The sequence below is a fragment of the Ambystoma mexicanum genome, chromosome 10 (assembly GCF_040938575.1).
Source record: "Ambystoma mexicanum isolate Mex_15411 chromosome 10, UKY_AmexF1_1, whole genome shotgun sequence".
NCBI classification, from domain to species: Eukaryota; Metazoa; Chordata; class Amphibia; order Caudata; family Ambystomatidae; genus Ambystoma; species Ambystoma mexicanum.
The window spans coordinates 850,121,114-850,139,979 of record NC_090932.1 but is presented as its reverse complement, the minus strand read 5'-3'; the positions used below and the strand labels follow the sequence as shown (position 1 = coordinate 850,139,979).

Sequence of the window (18,866 nt, the reverse complement as noted above, 5' to 3'; positions counted from 1 at the left end):
AGACTCCATCTCGCCTCATCTCACACACTTTTACCTGAGAATCTTGACTCTGGAGACCCAAAGACAGTAGCAGATATTTACTCAAACACCCTGATCAAGGCTATAAACTTGGTGGCCCCATTAATGCCCAAGACCCAAACCAGTTGGTCAACTCAACTCTTGGTTTAACCCTGACCTACAGACTCTGATCCAAAGAAAAAGACAAGTGGAAACCATTTGGAGAAAGGATGTAACAGATCACTTGATAGCTTTCTTCATCTCGATTGCCAAAGAATATAAACAGTCCATTATTAGAGCCAAAGCGTCAGCCTACAACACTAGAATAAAGAATGCCAGTTCATACTCCCAAGACATTTTCAGAATCCTTAGATGGAAACACTGTCCACCCCCCTACTACTATCATCAAAGATGAGACTTGGTGCATAAATATCCAAATGGCTATGCGATCCAAAATTAACTCTCTACAACAGAAAATAGAAAAGAAACAAGCCCTTATAACCACTCCTACCTTACACCTCTCTACAAATCACCAATTTACACTCTCCTTCCACTTTAGAGAAGTGTCGGAAGTAGAAACTACTAATATACTTACAAAGCTCAAACCCTCTATATGTAAAGGGAACATGTGCCCTCCTAATACTGTTCAGAAGCCCTAGTCTCGTTCATTACTAGATCCAATAATGCCTCCTTCTCAGCTAGCCAAGTCCCAGCCAGCCTAAAAGAATTGTGGTTTCTCCCCTTCCTAAAACAAACATCGCCCCATCACAACTGTCCTGTTCTTACTAAAGAGTCTGGACAGTGCAGTCTACGACTAAATACAAGCCTTCCTAGAATCTAGCCACATCCTTGGGATGCGCCAATCAGGCGTCCAGTCAGGACACGGAATTGAATCGGCATTACTAGACCTGAAAAAACAGATCAATGCCTTCAGAGATGAAAGCAAGCCAGCCCTCCTACTCCTCATGGTTCTCTCTGCCACCTTTGACCTGGTGAAAGACAAAACCCTTTGCCACCATTTTATGGCCACCGCCAACTTCCCCCGTGAGGCCAAGACATGGGCAGCCGCCTTCCTGGAAGACAGATCCATGAGAGTTTTCTCAGACACTGCCAGCGCCCCTCCGATCCCCATTTTGTGTGGTGTTCAACAAGATCCTGCGTCTCCCCTTGCCTCTACAACATCTTCACCAAACCCCTCTTCGTGCTCCTGGACTCCATCTGCATAGCCTACATCTTCTAGGATGACGACAGCCAAATCCTCCACCCACTGTCAGGCATTTATGACATGGACTCCATCAATATAAACAAAATATACTCAGCAATCCACGCCTGGATGGCCACAAACCACCAATGCCTCATTGACAAAAAACGACAATCCCACTGGTGAGGTCACCGTCCATGTTTACAAAACTCAACGCCAATTCTCAGCCTTTCACCATAGATGACATCCCCGTCTTAGCATCTGTAAAAATGCTGGCTGTCTACTTCGATGCATCCCTCTCCCTCACCAGAAAAGTGAACACTATCGCTTCTTCAGTTGCATGCACAGCCTAACTCATCAATGCAGCCAGACAATCCCTCACATGCACCAGCTTCCTTACCATCACCAGAGCAATTATAGGAGCGAGACTTGACTACTGCAACATCTCTTTTCTGGGCCATCAAAACAGAACATTAACAAAATGCAGGTAATCCAAAACAATGCCCTACTTGCAGCACTCACCATCCCAAAAAAGAACACATCTCAGCAGCAAGAAAGGAAGCGCATTGGCTCCCATTATCTTTAAAGCACTCGCCATCAAGCATAAATGTCTTGCTAACGCTATACCCGTTTCAAATAATTGTGAGATCCAAGTCTACCAGACCAGTGAGGTCTTTCCACACCCACCACCTTGTCCCCCCCAAACTTTAAAAAAGTCAGAGGTGTAGGTTTTAGCTTCCCTGCAGTGGCAGCACACCAATGGAATGCCCGCCCCTGCCCTAAGGGCAGAGGAATCTTAGTGTCCCTTCTGCAAGGCCTTAAAAACCTGGCTCTTTGTCTAAATTACATTGTTGTATGGTTAAGCACATCTACTGAAATGACTGTACGTGTGTGGGGGGGCGGGGATTGTCTTGCCTCGCATCTCCTGGCTTGTATGCTATGTGACTGACCAGGGTGCTCATCACTATAGCAACGTAAATACTTACACAGAGGACGCCTAATGGCGCCCCCTCGAGATTCTTTGCAACACGCAATCAGACGCTGTATTGGTACGAGAGGTAAGAGACCGTCTGGCATTTCACGGCCTTTTTACTCTAAAATACGTCAAATTACTTGCACGATAACATGCGCGCATACTTGCCCGATCTTTCAGCATTTTATACCCCACCTATGTGCATTATTGTGTATCTGGACGCCGCGTACCTCCTTTCTTAAACTATAAAGGAGCAATGACACATAACATTGCATTTCGGAGGCTTTTTTAGCAAGATAGCTATAAGTTAACGCTAGCACAAACGTTAATGTTAATGTAAAACGCTTCACACTGACAGGAATACTGAGACACTACTGTGCTGCATCTGAATGATTTACCTAACCAATATTGATATAACAGGTGACAATGTCAATATTTCACATTTGTAGGGACCTAACCCCTTTATTGTGGAGGATTAATTCCAAATATAATAGGGGCACAAGAGGAATTCAAGGTAATAATTCTAACATTTACTATGAGCTTTTCAATGAATACATTGTTGATTTATACCTACCATCAAATGCATTACCTAATAAGTGTCTTGCATTTATCTCTCTCAAAAACACCCCTTCTGTCACCACCCCCTTTTCCCCACCCCAATTATTGTCTGGCTTTTTATTTTATTTTATTTTTTCCATTCATTTAATTTTCATTGAAATGTTTTTCTTGTTCTCATATTTAATTACTGAACTTTATTCAATTTGTTTATCTGTACACGCCAATTCATGTGAATGTCTCATTATATTATTTGTTTCGCGTAAAAAAATGTTTTGTTATGACTATATGGTGCTATGACTGATTAATAGCCCTGATTTGAAAAAAGGTCTCAGGGAGACCGAAACACGTGTCATCACGTGAGGGCACTTTGAAAATAAAACAACCTCTTTGAACATTGGGTGCAGTCTTTTTCCGGGTTATTTATACCTTATATTTATGTGTGTAACTGGTTTCATTAACAGCGCCCTGATGCCCTCGGGTTTAGGCCCTTTGCAAATGTAATAAATAAAACAAAAATATGGCACTTGTGACCAGTTAGAGGACGCAGGTTTTTGTCCCTCACCGTCTGTATACCCCTCGCCCATAACTCACCTCTGAGTCAGATGAAAATTGACGGGCTCCGTGTCCAGCAACGTTACATTATTATGTCTCGTTTAATATTGTTGCCTTATGTAACATTTGAAGAACTGAAAAGCAACTTACTGAGGTCACAACGGATCCCATAAAAACCAGGCAAGCAACTACATTTTCCAGTCACGGGGTGACATGCCTCATTTTCTCCCGAGCAGTGACACTCTTGACTGCAACTCTTTCCGTATGTTCCCGGAGAACAAGCTGAAAGAAACCCAAGTACAACAAAACAAACGCATTAAACTGCGTACACAGCAAAATATGTGCATCACATCATTGCTTGGTAGAGGTTGCCACCTACTGGTATGTTATTGTCCTTACATTTACTTTGGGACGAGTCTTACTTGGTTAAAGAGCTAGACTCTAAGAGGCGGCAGCAGCAGCACGTTTCTGGTTTCGAAACTGCATCATGGAATCATGGTCCAAAAAGTACAAAAAAAGGTAGTGGAGCTATGTTGCCCGCTGCCCCTCACTCCCTCGACCCCCTCAACCGTACTTGCGATACAAACCCCATACCTGGGTCCTGTCTTTTCCCCCACTCTTGCCCCACCACTGTGTTACAACAGTACTAATAAACACAGTGAAAGAAAATGCATTTTTAAATGACCACCGTTACTTTCAGTCATTGTCCCCCAAGTATGCTGCTTCAAACCCCCTCCCCTATCTAATTACCTACCCGTCACACAATTAAAGACTAAAGCGACCCTTCCCACCCACAACCAGAACAGACATCTGTACTTGCAGCAATGTCATGTTCATTGTGCTGAAATGCAGGAGGCAAATGCTGGTCACTGTGGGGGCAGGGTTATGAGGAATGGGTTTCATGTCCCAAGCAGGCTACTGAAATAAACAACAGCAGACCAACATCTGGAAGATAGCTCAGTGGATTGTGACATTGGGGCATTCCGAGCAGAGCCCATGTTCAAATCCCCAGTAAGCAGGCAGCAAAACACAAAAGTTCCCTTTGACTGCCGTCCAGGAACGGTTGCACATCACAAAAATTAGGGAAGCGATGGCTGATTTTACCAAAAAGTAGAGGCGCGTAGTAGATCCTGCCGACTTCGACCTCTGCTTGTGATGCTGTGTGACCAAATGTACTGTACAAAAATTAATACAGGTGACCACAGGCACCTTTCTTGTCAATTTCAAACTTGTTTCAATCTCAATTGTCACTTGCTAGATTTACTGGACACAATTTTCTCCACTCCTGTGATCAAGTAAAATGGTGGCATGCACATTAAAATAATGTCTACAAAGTTTCAAGATCTGCAAAAGGCGGAGAATTCCATTCCCGCACTCTAGGATTTAGCTCAATGATTGGGAGGTGTTCGATGGGATGTAGGGGGTTCCTTTCCCGGCTTTGGGATGCATGTAGTAAATCACATTGCAGCTGCTGATGTGCCAGTAGAGGCAGCCCGGCAAAAGTATGCATGGGTGCTGTAAATGTTTTTAGCAAGGAGCATTGGAAAGTGAGACCTGTTCATAGCAACTCACTTTCTGAGAGAGAAAACCAGCATCATTCCAGGCAGCAGAAATAAAACAGCTCAGAACAGCACAGCCTCCCAGAAGGCATTCTGTCACAGAACCCCTTCCACTTCAGCTCGTCTAGTTAACCACCCATTCCTTTCTTGCCACTTCCTTGTTTTTCATTTTTTCCAATGGAGACGTTACATGTTGGTATCCCAGCTATTGCATGAAATAATCTGTCAAAATGAAAGCTATCGCGTTGGAGATGTTTATAGCATGCACACACTTGTGTATTGTGTTTCATAATACCCAGTGTTTTATAGCACTCATGCCTCCCACTTCTAAATGCTGTCATCATGGATGTTCTTTTGACCCAATTTAATGGTACTCATTCATTGCTCGCTGAAGGATGAAAGGCTGAGTCTTCCCTGCCGTGAGCAGGATATTCCCTGGTCAGAGGCGAACACATACCACAGGCTTCATACACTATGCACCTGGACATGAAGCAAAGCGCGCTAGCAATCAGCTGATGCACATGCTGGTCTACTTGCATGCAGTGCTCCTGCTGGTCCAGGGGCACCTCGCTGCATGTTATCACTAACCTCATCCCTTCTCCTTCAAGCCTAGGGCCGAAGCAGTGCAATCCTACCTGCTTCCCTTTTACCTCCTTCCACAGAAATCATTGTAAAGAGTTGTGTGCTTAATAGTCACTCACGACCACACAATTCCTGTTCACTTTCTGGTTAAATATCTCACTGAGCTCTGTGTTTTAAATATTCAAGTCCAAAAGGGGCCATCTCAATTTCTCATCCTTCTGTGGTTGATAAACTTAGCATCATTGAAATGCATAATATTAGCAACAGTGCTTTGAAGCAGGATAGAAAGCACTATATTCAAACAAACTATTATCTTTAGGTTTATTCTTACCATGGCTCATACACAATGCCTTTGAGAAATGATTCAGAGCAAGGGGCCTCATTCTGACCCTGGAGGTAGAGCCGCCAGGATACCAGCCTTTGGTACTTACCTTTACCAGCACTCGGTCGGCAGCATTGCCACAGGGTTACGAGTGCCGCCGGGGCGGTGTCGGCAGGAGGGGATTCGCCGTCAGTACCGCCACTGGCATTAATGATGGCTTTTTTTGCCGGAAGGGCACCTGGCTGGATGTAACCCAGGTGCCCCACCACCAAATCCGTAGTCAGGCGTTCCGGTAAAGTAGCGGTATCCACGGATAACACTTGTTTACCAAACCACCTGTTTTGGAATGCGGTCCTAAGTGTTTTAGAGAGAACAATAATTCATAACCCAGCGAAAGAGGCAAATTAGCAATGGGTGTAATTGTACTCTTTTTCTGTGACCGTGTTTCTGAAATTTTAAGAGTTTTACAACAAGACTGGAGTCTTATACCACCCTTTGTGGCACTAGATCAGGCCTATTATTTCCTGCCCAAACACCTCCTTTTTCACCCATCTCCTAATAGCTTACTCCCGAATTCACTTTAATAAAAAAATATAATCAATGTTTTACATCTTAGGACACTGTGATCATTTGAAAAAACGCAGAACTGGTTTTTGTTTTGCAGACAAAACATTGGGTGTTCTTACTTTGTTCACATCCAAGGCCAACAAAGCCGTCAGGGCAGACGCACGCTCCTGTAACGTGGTTGCAAGGGACGCCAGCAGGGCAGCGACAGTGCTGGGCACACTTGTTTCCATAGAAGCCGGGCAAGCAAGCTGGAATAAACACCATAATTAGAATTATACGCAACCTCACAAGAGCTTAAGTGCAGACATTCCAGAGGGAACATCACTGGTGACTTTCCAGTTCTAAACATCTAGCAATGTCAGACTAGCCAAATTACATGGAGAGATGATGACACTTGCACTGCAACTCCCAAACCAGCTGATCAGTTGAATTGTGGCTCGGTCTACATTGAGGAATGTAATTTAATCAAGTTCCCACATCAGGTCTGTCTATATCAAGTCCGGTGGGAAATCACTGCACAAATCATAGCTTGACATCTTCATGAAATTTACAATTCTGATTTCACCAGTGGATTTTCTAAATATAGAGTCACAATCAAAATTCCATATACAGAATGTAGCTTGAGCTAAAATATACTTTGCGCCCATCTGACACAATTGCTCGTATTTAGTCTGGTCTATTCATAATGTATGTGGAATGAAGTCTCTTAGCTCTGATTTGATCCTGTTATATTCCAAAGACAAATCTCTTTAACCTAAGATATATGTTCTACCTGGATTCCCCGGGAGCCTGACTCTTTCTTTGCCTTGCTGGATGGCCCATTGTCAAACAGAAATATGAAATTGGTGGGCTGAAAACTGTCACACAATTACGAGGTGTGAACTCACGTTTGTTGCACTGTCTCCCTCGCCAGCCATTTGCACAATAACACAATCCTGACTCGTGATGGCAGCTTGCTTGATGTTCACAGATGCATCTCTCTGAGCAGTTCTCTCCATAGAAGCCAGGAGGGCAAGCTGAGAAATATATAATGTGTGTTTAACAAAAACTCAGTTATAAGAGGTATGACCAATTACATTTGTTTCTTCAAATACATGTGAATCCATTCATTGTAATCACGTGTTTGTATGTATTTAGCTATTTATTTATTATTGTAGTTTTTGGTAAACACTTGATCTCACTGCAGGGTATATGTAGATGTTGCACATATTTGTTAGGTTGTAGTTTTGATCCAAAATGCCATATATAAAGTTGGTTGGACAATGATTGTCAAGACCAGAAATGGAATGTGGAACAACGGTGTATTGGTATTTCAGTGGCATAAACCCACATAACTGAACCCTCGACCTCCCGTGGGCTCTATCCACAAGAGCCCAGGCTTCTCTGCCACCCAGATGATCTGTTGGTGCTAATGCCAGGTAATCCATACTATTTAAAGCTAAACTAGACTGATGGGGACGGCCTTAAGGTTGCCAAGTTCTCTAACTGACTACCTTCGTGGATTACTGAAGGTACCATGTTCTACTCTTTCCCAGACAAATTTGACTTATGATTTGCCTTGTCACAATCTCTCTCACACTTTTCTCTCTCTCTCTGTCTCCCTCTGTCTCTCTCTCTCTTCAGCCTTCCTCTCCTCCTTTCCACTCCCTATCCCTCTCCCCAGTACCCATCGTCCCCTCTGATGTTTCATACCCTTCTCCTTTCTACTGCTCCCCCTCCTGTTCTCCAGCCCCCTTCTTCTACACCTGTCTCACTCTACTCTCCTCTCTCCTCACTCTATCACTCATTCTAGCAATCTCTCAAACCAACCTTGCGCACACTAGGTAGCACTCTCTCTTACACTAACCACCCGCCTGCACTCTGTTCCAAAATCTCCATCACATCCTGAGCACTCTTCTCCATGTTCCATCCTCCGCCTGCTTTCTCGGTCCACTACCTCTCCTTCTGACCTCACCCGAGCAACCTTCGTCCACTTCTGGCACAACAGGTCTTTCATATCTGGGCCTTCCTGTTCACCTGTTTCCTGCCTCCTATTGGTTCTCGCATCCACCTGACCTAGCAGGGAAATCTTCCTGCTCTATTTCCCCTGGGGCTGGTTTACAGAGTCCAACATGTTTAAAGCCCATTCTTATCACTACCCCCCCTTTTGCCACGGCAGCATCTGTAGTGTTACTAAAGCCTTGGCCCCCAATTCATTTGCCGCTCAGGTCCCCGGCCTACTCTCCGGGGAAGTCCGCTTTCCGTCTGGTACCGTGCGGGTGATAATGGGAGCAAGACTCCGATGCAGCGTTGGTGTTCCCACTTCTGGGAACACCAACTCTCTGCTGGTGAAGCACTGCATTCTGAGTCTAGTAGTCCTCCAATAGAAAAGAAAGGACGTTTGCCAGTTATGGCGCTGCAAGGATGGGTGCAACAGGAACCGCTACCAACTTCACAGGTATTCCGGGCACAAAGAGGGGGTTCAGGGACTGAGGCCCTCGCAACCCCCTCACCCTACAACTGGGGTGAGATCGGCTCAGGTGTACACCCTGGTAGATCACCTACCTCAAGTCAGGGGGTCCATGTCTCTGTCTGACAAGGTCAAGGCCCTCACCCTGTTACAATTTTAATGTTGCTGATTGCAACATATAACATTATATAGTGCATCTGAACCATGCACTGCAATCAATAAATGTTGGATCACGTTCACTTGATAGTCCCAAGAGTCTGAATTCATTCAAATGCATTTGATTATTAACATCTAAAGATACATCTAATTGCATTACATTATGACAAAGTTGTAACTCCATTTTCATTGTGGGTGATGTAGTCCCTAAAGCACTTTAGAATGTATGCATGACATATTCCTTTATGACAAGGATACACATTACAAACTAAGCGAAACAATGGTTTCAGTTACTGATATAGGCTTTAAAATAATTGCTGCTATTACCATTGAACTGAATTGTGTTTGGATATGCTCCTACTAGTTAATTGTATGCACACTGGGGTAGGACCACGGTTGTGGATAAGCATTGTGGGTAATGTGGTTATAAAGAGTATCCAATGTTATAGCAAGAAAGAAAATACAAACCTGAACCATGTGATCTTTTTGCAAATAAAAGGAGAGATATTTGGGCATCAGACACTTCTTGAGTACTAGGCAGTAAATATGCATGTGCTTGCTTAGTGATTGGTGCGAACCTCTAAGCACATGTCAGTGAAACAACTACACTGCAGCTAATGTAGGAATTATGGGTAGTTCGTTTTACATCATCAAGGAGAAGCATGCAATGAGGTTGTTGGTGACTGACTATTTATAGAAGTAGAAGGGAGGGAAGTAATTCCAAATGTTGAGAAATAGTATTGCAATGATGTGCCAATGAGAATTTATTTTGTATTACCAAGTTGTATATGATTTCATCTAGTGTGACAGGGTCATGACCCTGGCAGCTAGAAAAAGGGGCCCCCTGACCTGGGATGGGCAGTCTACCAGCATTAATGCCTAAGCTGATCCTACACCAGAGGTTGGGTGAGGGAGTTTGGGGGCCTCAGTCCCTGCCTTCCCATCCCCGAGTAGGCATAGTATGTGTCTGTTGGTACGGCTCTCCCTTCCACAATGCCCGTCAGGCACTTTTCTGGTCAGAGTTCGCTTTTTGGCTTTTTCAGGAAAGCAACTCCCAGAATGCAGCTGGGCGCAACCAAAACAACCCAGACATGAACCAGGGGAATGAAATCAATACCATAAGCGGATTGGACTGGTATTTTTCTTTACAAACAGAGACCCCAGGCAAATAGTGAGCGAGAATGGACTGCAGGCAAACAGGAGAGGTACAGACATTGGCCCTCTAAGTGAGCCGGTTCGAAAATAACTTCGAGTCTGCCGGTAGGGTCTGTGAACTACCGGCAGGCCTGACGTGCTGGTAATTCTGCCTCCTACCCGCAGATTTTTCACAGAAGTACTGGCACCGTCAGTAACAATACCGGTGCTTCAGGGTTTCCATTCCTGTGGTGTCCTATGGGACTCCATGGGAGAGGGAATTTACCCTTCCTCCACTGCCTGAAATATCCCGGTAGCACCAGGATATCAGGCAGCGGAAATGGTAAGGCGAGTCTGCCAATAACCCGCCAGTCGCACTGGCGGGTTATCGGCAGACTCGTAAATAGGGCCATTCCCTCCAAACCGAATTAGAAGCAAAACTCACAGAGACAAGGTCCTGGTCTATTTCTACAAATCAGAGCAACGATCTGGACATCATATCTCACAAAGTTTTTCAATGCAGCCATGGTGGCAAATATTGTACCCCAGATGTGGACACAGGCAGAAATTGTGCCTTTGTATAAAAAGGGTGGTAGAGAGAGCATGGGGGAAATACCGCCCAATATCATTACTTGATGCGCGAGGGAAGATATCTGCAAAGGTACCTTTGTACAACCTGGAGGCCTGGATTGGGGAAAAGGATATCTTGCATTACCTACAGGCCGGGTTCCGGGCAAATATCAGTACAGTTGATCAATGTCTATGACTGGGTCTACTATGTGATAAATATGTGATGCTGAGAAAAATTATACTTTAAGTCACATTTATTTACTTAAAAACTGCTTTAGAAAAAGTCCCCAGGGTGTTGCTATGGAAGATTCTGCCAGCCCTTCAAAGGGCAATACAAAGTTTATATACAGGACATGAGGCCGTAGTAAGATGGAGTGCTGATGGTAGGGTGACTAAGAAATTCCTGATCCAAATGGGCGTACGCCAAGCATATGTACTTGCCCCCAATTTGTTTTGCATTTTTAACAATAACATAATTCATACATTGAAGAACTTAGCCTGTGATGTGCCGATCCTAACTGGAGAACATTGTCCAATTCTAACGTTCGCGGATGATGCTGTACTCTTATACCTGACCCAGTTAGGTATAAAAATAATCTTAAGGCCTTTGAAAAGTTTTGCGATGGAAATGGGCTTTCCATAAATGTGGGAAAAAACAAAACCATGATTTTTAGGGCACACAGAACCAAGGGGCTAAACAGACTCGTACTATCACTCAAAGGGGAACAGGTTGAGCAGGTTAAAGAGTAAGACTACCTGGGTATACTTTTTACAGAGAAATGCAACAGGTCTTCTCAAGTAGCTAGGGCAGATATAACACTTAATCTCTATGGTGGCGCTATTGCCAAGTTTGCTCAGGACTATGGAAATGGTGCAGTAAAGGTAACCCTGGAAGCCTACTCGGCCCAGGAGAGGCAAGCAGCACTTTATGGGGCCGAGCTGTGGGGCGTAATCAATTGCAGTAGTTTAGTATCGTTTATTTGTAGAGCGCACCAAACCCTGGGGTATCTGGGCGCTTAAGCAAATATTGGTTCTTACAAGAGCAAGAACAAAGACGCAGTAGAGACGTAGCTTGTTGACAGGGGTTACACATTGGTCAAACATGCCAGCATTATAATAAATACAGCAAGGCAATACACAGTTGGGAGACGAAGCAATTTACAGAGCTTAACAACAGATGCAACAAAGTATGATTAACACAGAGGACATAGTAAGTGCTAGGTTTAGAATTACTGGTCAAATAGGCAGTCTTTCACTTTGGATCTGAAGGTCCAGAAGGAGGGTTCAGCTCTGATCTTGGCCGGGAGGGCTTCCGGCGCTTAGCCGCTAACACTGGGAAGCTAGTCCCGCCCGTAGTTTTCAATTTGAATTTAGGGATGATGAGACAGTTTGCATAGACAGATCTAATAGGTCTGGTGGATGAGTTCCTAATGAATTTATCAGTCAGGTATTTCGGAGCTGTGTTTGAAAGGCATTTGTGCGTGATTTATTTTAAAATTTGTATCATTTTTACATTTGCATGGCACCATATGTACCTCTGATTCAAGGATCGTGAGCGTTTCATAACAACAACATTAATACTATAACAAGTCAACCTTAACTGTCTCCAAGCATTTCTTCGGGTATAGCAGATCTGTATCAGTTGAGGTATGGGGGGGATAGTCAAACAGGTGAGGGGGGGCAGGGCCCTGAACCAGCAAGGTCTTCTTGTGGCTGTGATCATTTGCCCCAGTGGTTCTATAACTTTGGTTGCTGATCGGTTGTCCGTAAAATTGTCCATATTCATGGGGGCTTGTCATCTGAGGGGTGAAATAGTGACCCTGTGAGTTCTTTCCAAGCTTCAAGAGTCATGCTCGAGGCATCCGTCGACCTGGTGACACTGTCTTCCCATGCCTTTGTTTCGGCGTGCACCCACCGTTCCAGCTCCCTGTACCATGTCCTATGCTGTCGTATGGCGGGTTTCTTCCAGGACATTGCAATTGTCCTTTTTGCCAATATACACATAATGTCCATTAATTTAGCCAGGTGTTTAAGTTTGCGCGGTCTGGGGTATGTTCGTAGGAGGCACTCATCTGGGGTCCATTGGTATCTAGTCGCTCCTGCCTTTTCACTTGTCTGCTGTATGACGGTCCAAAAGGACTGTGCTTTGGCACAGGACCAGAACATGTGAATCAAGTCTGCTCTATCCGCTCTGCACCAGATACAGGTAGATTGTAATTGGGTGTTAAACTTCGCCATCCTGGATGGGGTTAAGTATGTTCGATACAGCAGGTTCAGTTGCATTTGTCTAAACCTATGGTTTCTGGAGTCTGTTTTTGGGAATGCAAGGGCCCTTTCCCATTCCCCGTCAGTTAATTCCCGGCCTACATCAGCTTCCCATTTACCTTTCAGTTCCGCGCTATGTGGGTTAGGGGTGTCACTCAGGTGGCCGTAGATCTGTGACACCGGCTTCCGGCCCTCTCCTAGGTTATACAGCAGCGTGATTAGTGGGTTGGGGTCTGGTTCCTCTGGCCACGTTGCCCACTTGTTACGTGCTATAGTGCGTATTCTCTGGTACCATAGGAACTGCCCTGTGTGGATGTCAGCCTCTTCTTGTACCATCTCGAATTCCTTAAAGGAGCCGTCCTCGTACAGGTCTCCCCATGTGTATACCCCTTTCCTTACCCAGCTCCTAAGGTGTTGCAGATCTGTGTCATTTTTGCACATGTCTGCAATCATTGGTATGTCCGGGGAGTAAGTGTGCTTTGCATGATCAAGCGCCTTTGTTCTGTTCCATACTTTCCTTCCCAGGGTGGCTAAGAAGGGGGCCCTACACAGCAGCTGGTGGGGGGCCCAAATTAGTTCTTTCAAGTGCATCAGGGAAATCATGGGCTGCAGCAGAGGCGTCTTTGATGTATTATCGTCTGCTAACCACTTGGTCACAAAGCTAATTTGCGCTGCCAGATATTATTTCTCCAGGTTTGGGAGTTGGATTCCCCCCTGGCTATATGGTAGGACTAAGGTGGTGAGCGCCATCTTGTGCCTGCCCTTCCCCCATAAGAAGTCTCTAATTATCCTTTCCAATAGGTGAAAGAAAGGGGCCTTGATGTAGAAATGTATATTCTGAAACCCATGTAGAAATATGGGGAGGACAATCATTTTAATTATTGAGGCTCTGACCATCATGGATAGGGGAAGTTTCGCCCAGAAGTCCATGGAGTTTCGCAGAGTGGGGATTGCCGCCTTGTATTACGTTTGTGCATTAGTTCAGGGGTGTGCATTATATTTATTCCGAGGTATTTGAACGAGGTCACCTGTCACTATATCCCCACTGAAGGAAGTTCTTCAATGTCCTTGCCCTTGAGGCCCGTCAGGGGGAAGAGACAGGACTTTATATTGCTGAATTGTATGCCTGAGACCTTGGCAAAGTTATCCAGGACATCTAGCATTGTGGGTGCATTATTGTATGGGTCTCTAACGTATAGCAATACATTGTCTGCATAAAGTCAAATGATGTGGACTACTCCACCTATGCGAATCCCTGCATCGAAAAATTGCTTCCGAAAATAAATGGCAATGGGCGCCAGTCCCAGTATGTAAAGCATGGGGGATAATGGGCATCCCTGCCTGGTGCCCCTGCATATGTCCCACACCTCTGATATGTGTTTACTGGTCTTCACTCGAGCTCTAGGTTTAGTATAGAGTATCTTGACCCATCTAATGAACCCGGGGCCGAAGCCGAAACCCACCAGGACCTCCATCATCCACATTCCAAAAGATGGAATCAAATGCCTTAATGGCATCCAGGGATAGCAGTCCATATGGTTCCCTGCTTGCATCGGTTTGGTTTATGACATGTTGTAGTCTGCGTAAATTCATGGCAGTGTTTTGGCTCGGTATAAAGCCACACTGGTCCATGTGCACAATTTCTCCTATTATTTTAGCCAGTCTCTTTGCCAGGATCGTCGTTCATATTTTCACATCATAATTGAGCATGGCTATTGGTCGGTAAGAATCACATTTATCCGTGGGTTTGTTGGGTTTAATAATCGGGATCAGAAGGGTCTCCCACATGCCATCAGGCAATATCCCTCTCTCGTGTGCCTCCTGAAAGACCTTGTGTAATACGGGTGTTAGGGAGGTCTCTCATGCTTTATAGAACTCAGCGGGTAGCCCTTCACTCCCAGGAGCTTTGCAGGTGGCCAGCGATTTGATCGCTTGAGTTATGTCATCAGCTGTGATGTCTGCATCTAGGGCCTCGGTCTGTTCAAGGGATAGTCTGGGCAGCCCTATCTCCTCCAAGGTTTCTAATATTTGTTCTCGGGGAACCTGATCTTCGTGGGAATACAGGTGCTTGTAAAAGCACTTAAAGGTGTCATTTATGCCCTGTTGTGTTCGGGAGTCATTGCCTTCTGTGTCCTGTATTGTGGTGATTGTGTGCCTCGGGTGTTCCTTCCTGCACAACCAGGCAAACAGTCTGCTCAGCCTATCTGCTTCTGAGTGCGCTCTATTAGTTTTAGTGGTGTAATCGAATTTAGCTAGCCTGTCCCATGCTGATGGGCATTTACCTCGGAGTTCTTTGGAGGCCGTCCCTATAAACACTTATCAGAGAGAGGACAACCTCAGTCTTTCGACCTCGTGTTCCCACTGATCCAGTTCAACTCGCAGCTGCTTCCTGATGCCTCCTGCCTTCGTTATGATTTCCCCCCTTGTTATGCCCTTTAGGGCTTCCCACATTGTACTCACGTGTTCAACACTTCCCGTGTTCACCTCTATAAAGTCGTCTATGAAGTCGTGCAGCTCCTCTCTAAATGCCAGGTCTCCCAGGGTTGCCACCGGCATCCTCCACATAGGAATAGGGGGTCTAGGGCCGGCGTGGTTCCAATCTACCAGGAGTGGCGAGTGGTCCGAGATGGTTCTCCTCAAGTGCTGTGCCTCCTCTATTTGTGATAGGTGTTCCTTACTTATGAAAACATAGTCCAATCTCGTATGTATGTCATGTGGGGACGAGAAGTATGAGTAGCCACGGGTGTCAGGGTGCAGCTCTCGCCATGTATCTGCAAGGTCTAACCTGTCCATTAGCAGGGTCAGGGCTGTCGTTGCTGCTGATGGGTGCCCTTCGGGTGGGGCTGGGACCTGTCCAGTTCCGGGTTATGCACACAATTAAAATCCCCCCCCCAAAGAAAGATGCCATGTCTGTACGGTGTGATTTTAGCGTACATTGTATTCAGGTGCGCCGGAATGTTATTGTTGGGAAGATAGGAGTTCACTATACATATCTCCTCTTGCTCTAGCCGGCCCCACATTATCACAAACCTTCCTTCCGGGTCTATCTCGGACCTCATTAAGTGGAACGGGAGTTGGGGTGAATCCAGGTGTATTTCCCCTGTTGTATTTGGAGTAGGTGGTTCCAATTCCTTGCCCGCCCCAATGTTCGCGTAGTTTAGCCAAAGAGTCCATCGTACAGTGCGTTTCTTGTAACAGTGCTATTTGCACTCCCTTTCTGTTTAAATAGGACTTGATTCTATTTCGACGTAAATAGGTTCCTAAACCTCTCACATTCCAAGTCATTATTTTTATTTTAAAGGCCATAGCGGTCTAGAGGGGTTTCTTTTGTTCCAGTCCAACAACCGTCCACGTTCTCCTCTTTTTCCTCCAGTTTCAGCCTCCCCTCTCCCCTCCCATCCCCCCTCACTCCAGCCACTATAATCATTGGAGACTGTTCAACTAGTGTAACTCTCATTTTGTTAAATGAGGAAAAACAACAAAACAACTTCAAACTTCACTCTTGGCCATCCGGATCGGGTGGTGTGTAGGTGGGTCGCCTGCACGGCTTCCAATGGGGTGGGTTGCTTTTCTATCGCACGTGTGGTCCATCGAGCTCTTGTCTGATCTGGCTAACTCTATGGTAAGGATCGAATGTAGACTAGTTGTCTGCTTTTCTCCATTATTGCTAGGGGATCCAGTTTCACTTTTGTATTGGCGGGTGCATGATCACCCCATATCTGATTTTGATGGTTCTTCATTGTCGTCTGCTAGGTTATTATGCTCAAGCCACATATTTGCTGCGGCCGGGGTTTACAGAAAAATCGCTTTTCCTTTATACAGTATCTTGAGACGGGTAGAGTAGCATGTATTTTAGATTAAGCTTCCGTAGTCTCGCTTTTATAGGGATGAAGGAGTTCCTTGCCCGCTGCACTGTGGGGGTATAGTCTGGGTACATGACTATTGCAGAGTCTTTTCGCCGTATCTCTCCTCCTTCTCTTGAGTATCGCAAGATTGTTTCACAATCTCGGAAGTTTAGTATTTTAGCTATAATTGGGCGTGGGTGCAATCCAGGCGGGGGCTGTTTTTGTAGGGATCTGTGGCCCGCTCTACCGAGAACCCCTGGGAGACTTTCCCTGGACCTATTTCCTATTGCAGCAGTGTTTCAATAAATTCTGTCGGATCAGGTCCCTCCAAGTCTTCCGGGACCCCCAGGATGCAGATGTTATTCCGACGGGCTCAACCCTCAGCCTCTTCAGAGTGCACCTCCAGTCTTGCTACTTTTTGTTCCAGATCCTGGACTTTTATCTTCAGTTCCTGCGTGTTCTCCACATTGTCTTGTAGGGTGGTTTCAGTCACCTTCACCCTTTCAGTTAAGTTTCGGGCGTCTTGGCGCATGAGCTGCATGTTCGATTTTACCTCCTCTATTTTACCCTCAATAGATGTACGGAGTGCTGCTATTGCTTGCAAGACTTGCGTGTGCTTGAGGTCCTCTTCTTGTTGGAGCAGTTCCTCCGTGGCATCCCTATCTTGTTGCGGCTGCCTTTGGGGCCTGACAGTCATGAAGGAATCCATCGTGACCAGTTTCAGTTTGTTTTTGGGGGGGAGACATCTTTCTCCTTCAATCTCCCAGCCTCCTATAGCAGATACGGTTTAACGAGTATGCAGTTCTTTCAGGTGGCCCCTTGCTTGTGCTATGGCCCTTAAATCTCCGGGAGTGTCAGTCTGGCCCAACTTCCCCAATCGGCAGTTGTCTTGCGGATTAGGTTGTTGTGACCAGCTCAAACTTACTTTCCTGATGTCCAGATCAAATGGCCGGGGTGCCGTCCAGGCGGCTTCTTTTCTCAATTTTATCTGGTCTCTGCCTTCTGTATATCCTCTGCCTTGTGGATCTTGCCCCTCTGTGGGTCTACGTCTAGAAGTGTGTTTTCAGAAGATCAATTACCGGTTAGCATGCTGTCGCCCCCTTTATCTACGAGTGGGTGCTTCTACTGCTTGCTGCTGGTTTTCAGGGATTGCGTTTCTCTTCACTTGTGCTCGAACCCTTTCCAGGGGTGGAGCCGGTCACGGGAGCCCTGGGGCTGTATCAGGGCGGGTTCCGTCTCGCTTTCTGCTTCTATGTGGGGCGTTATGCGAAATGATTGTCCTCAGTTGCCTTTGGTACAGGCAAACCGGGGCTCATTGTCCGCTGCTGAGAATTTCTAGTAGCGCAGATATAGCTGTTGGAGCTGCTGCACCAGCTCTTGCCTCCCCAGTCCCTGGGGGTCTCCTTGCCCCGTACGAGCTCAGTGTCTGTTCTAGGCCAGCCCATAGCCCGTGCCGTTTCGTTCTCCCTTTCGGGCCTGCGAGCCTTGTTGGTTACCCCAACTGAGTAGGTGATCATGTGGGGTGTCCCGCGTCCTAGTTATATGAGGTATGAGGGGGGGCCGACCCTTTCCTCTTCACTCCCTGTGGTTTTCTGGGGCCAGAATACACTCTCCTCGCTCCGGTGATCTCTGCTTCCTCTCCCTCGGCCTAGGCAGCCGTCGCTGGTGCCTTCCCCCGCGCTCCGCTCCAATTCAGCCAGCTGGCCAGCCTGTTTTCTCGATGCCTGGTGCCTTCCGTTGCTCTTCCCATCAGAGCTCCTCCCCCGACGTTGGTGCTGCTGGCCGCGGTTCCTCGGTCTTCAATTCCTGCAGCCCCTCAGCGCGTCCGTATGATCTGGGTTGCGGCCGGGGGTTCAGCGACCCGCCTGGTCTGCTCTGAAGGGGGAAAAATGCTCCCCGATGCCATACTTTCCAGAGTGAGTCATCTGCCTCGTACCTATTCCATAACGGGCGCCGCCATCTTGCGGGTCACAGGGGCTCAGCTACAAGTCCCGTGTTTATAGTCTTTCTTGCTCCGATTCACTTCAGGAGCAGATACGAGTGTTGGAAGCTGGTTCCCCTTCGTGGATGTGTGGTTTTTGTCTCTGTGCAGACAATTTTAAAGCGATATTCCAATCTCCATAAGGATCACAGACC

General features: G+C 46.2%; 1 protein-coding gene across 6 annotated transcripts in view; it reads right to left on the bottom strand.

Moving 5' to 3' along the window:
- The window catches only part of LOC138491794 (multiple epidermal growth factor-like domains protein 6), a 1,495,213-nt gene that overhangs the window by 198,877 nt on the left and 1,277,470 nt on the right, over positions 1 to 18,866 (bottom strand). For all 6 annotated transcript variants that reach the window (XM_069618507.1, XM_069618508.1, XM_069618505.1 and 3 more), the window contains 3 exons: positions 7,199 to 7,327; positions 6,431 to 6,559; positions 3,432 to 3,563 (listed from right to left, as the gene is read on the bottom strand). In XM_069618507.1, coding sequence (XP_069474608.1) covers positions 3,432 to 3,563; positions 6,431 to 6,559; positions 7,199 to 7,327 — 390 coding nt within the window. The remainder of the gene's footprint in view (positions 1 to 3,431; positions 3,564 to 6,430; positions 6,560 to 7,198; positions 7,328 to 18,866) is intronic.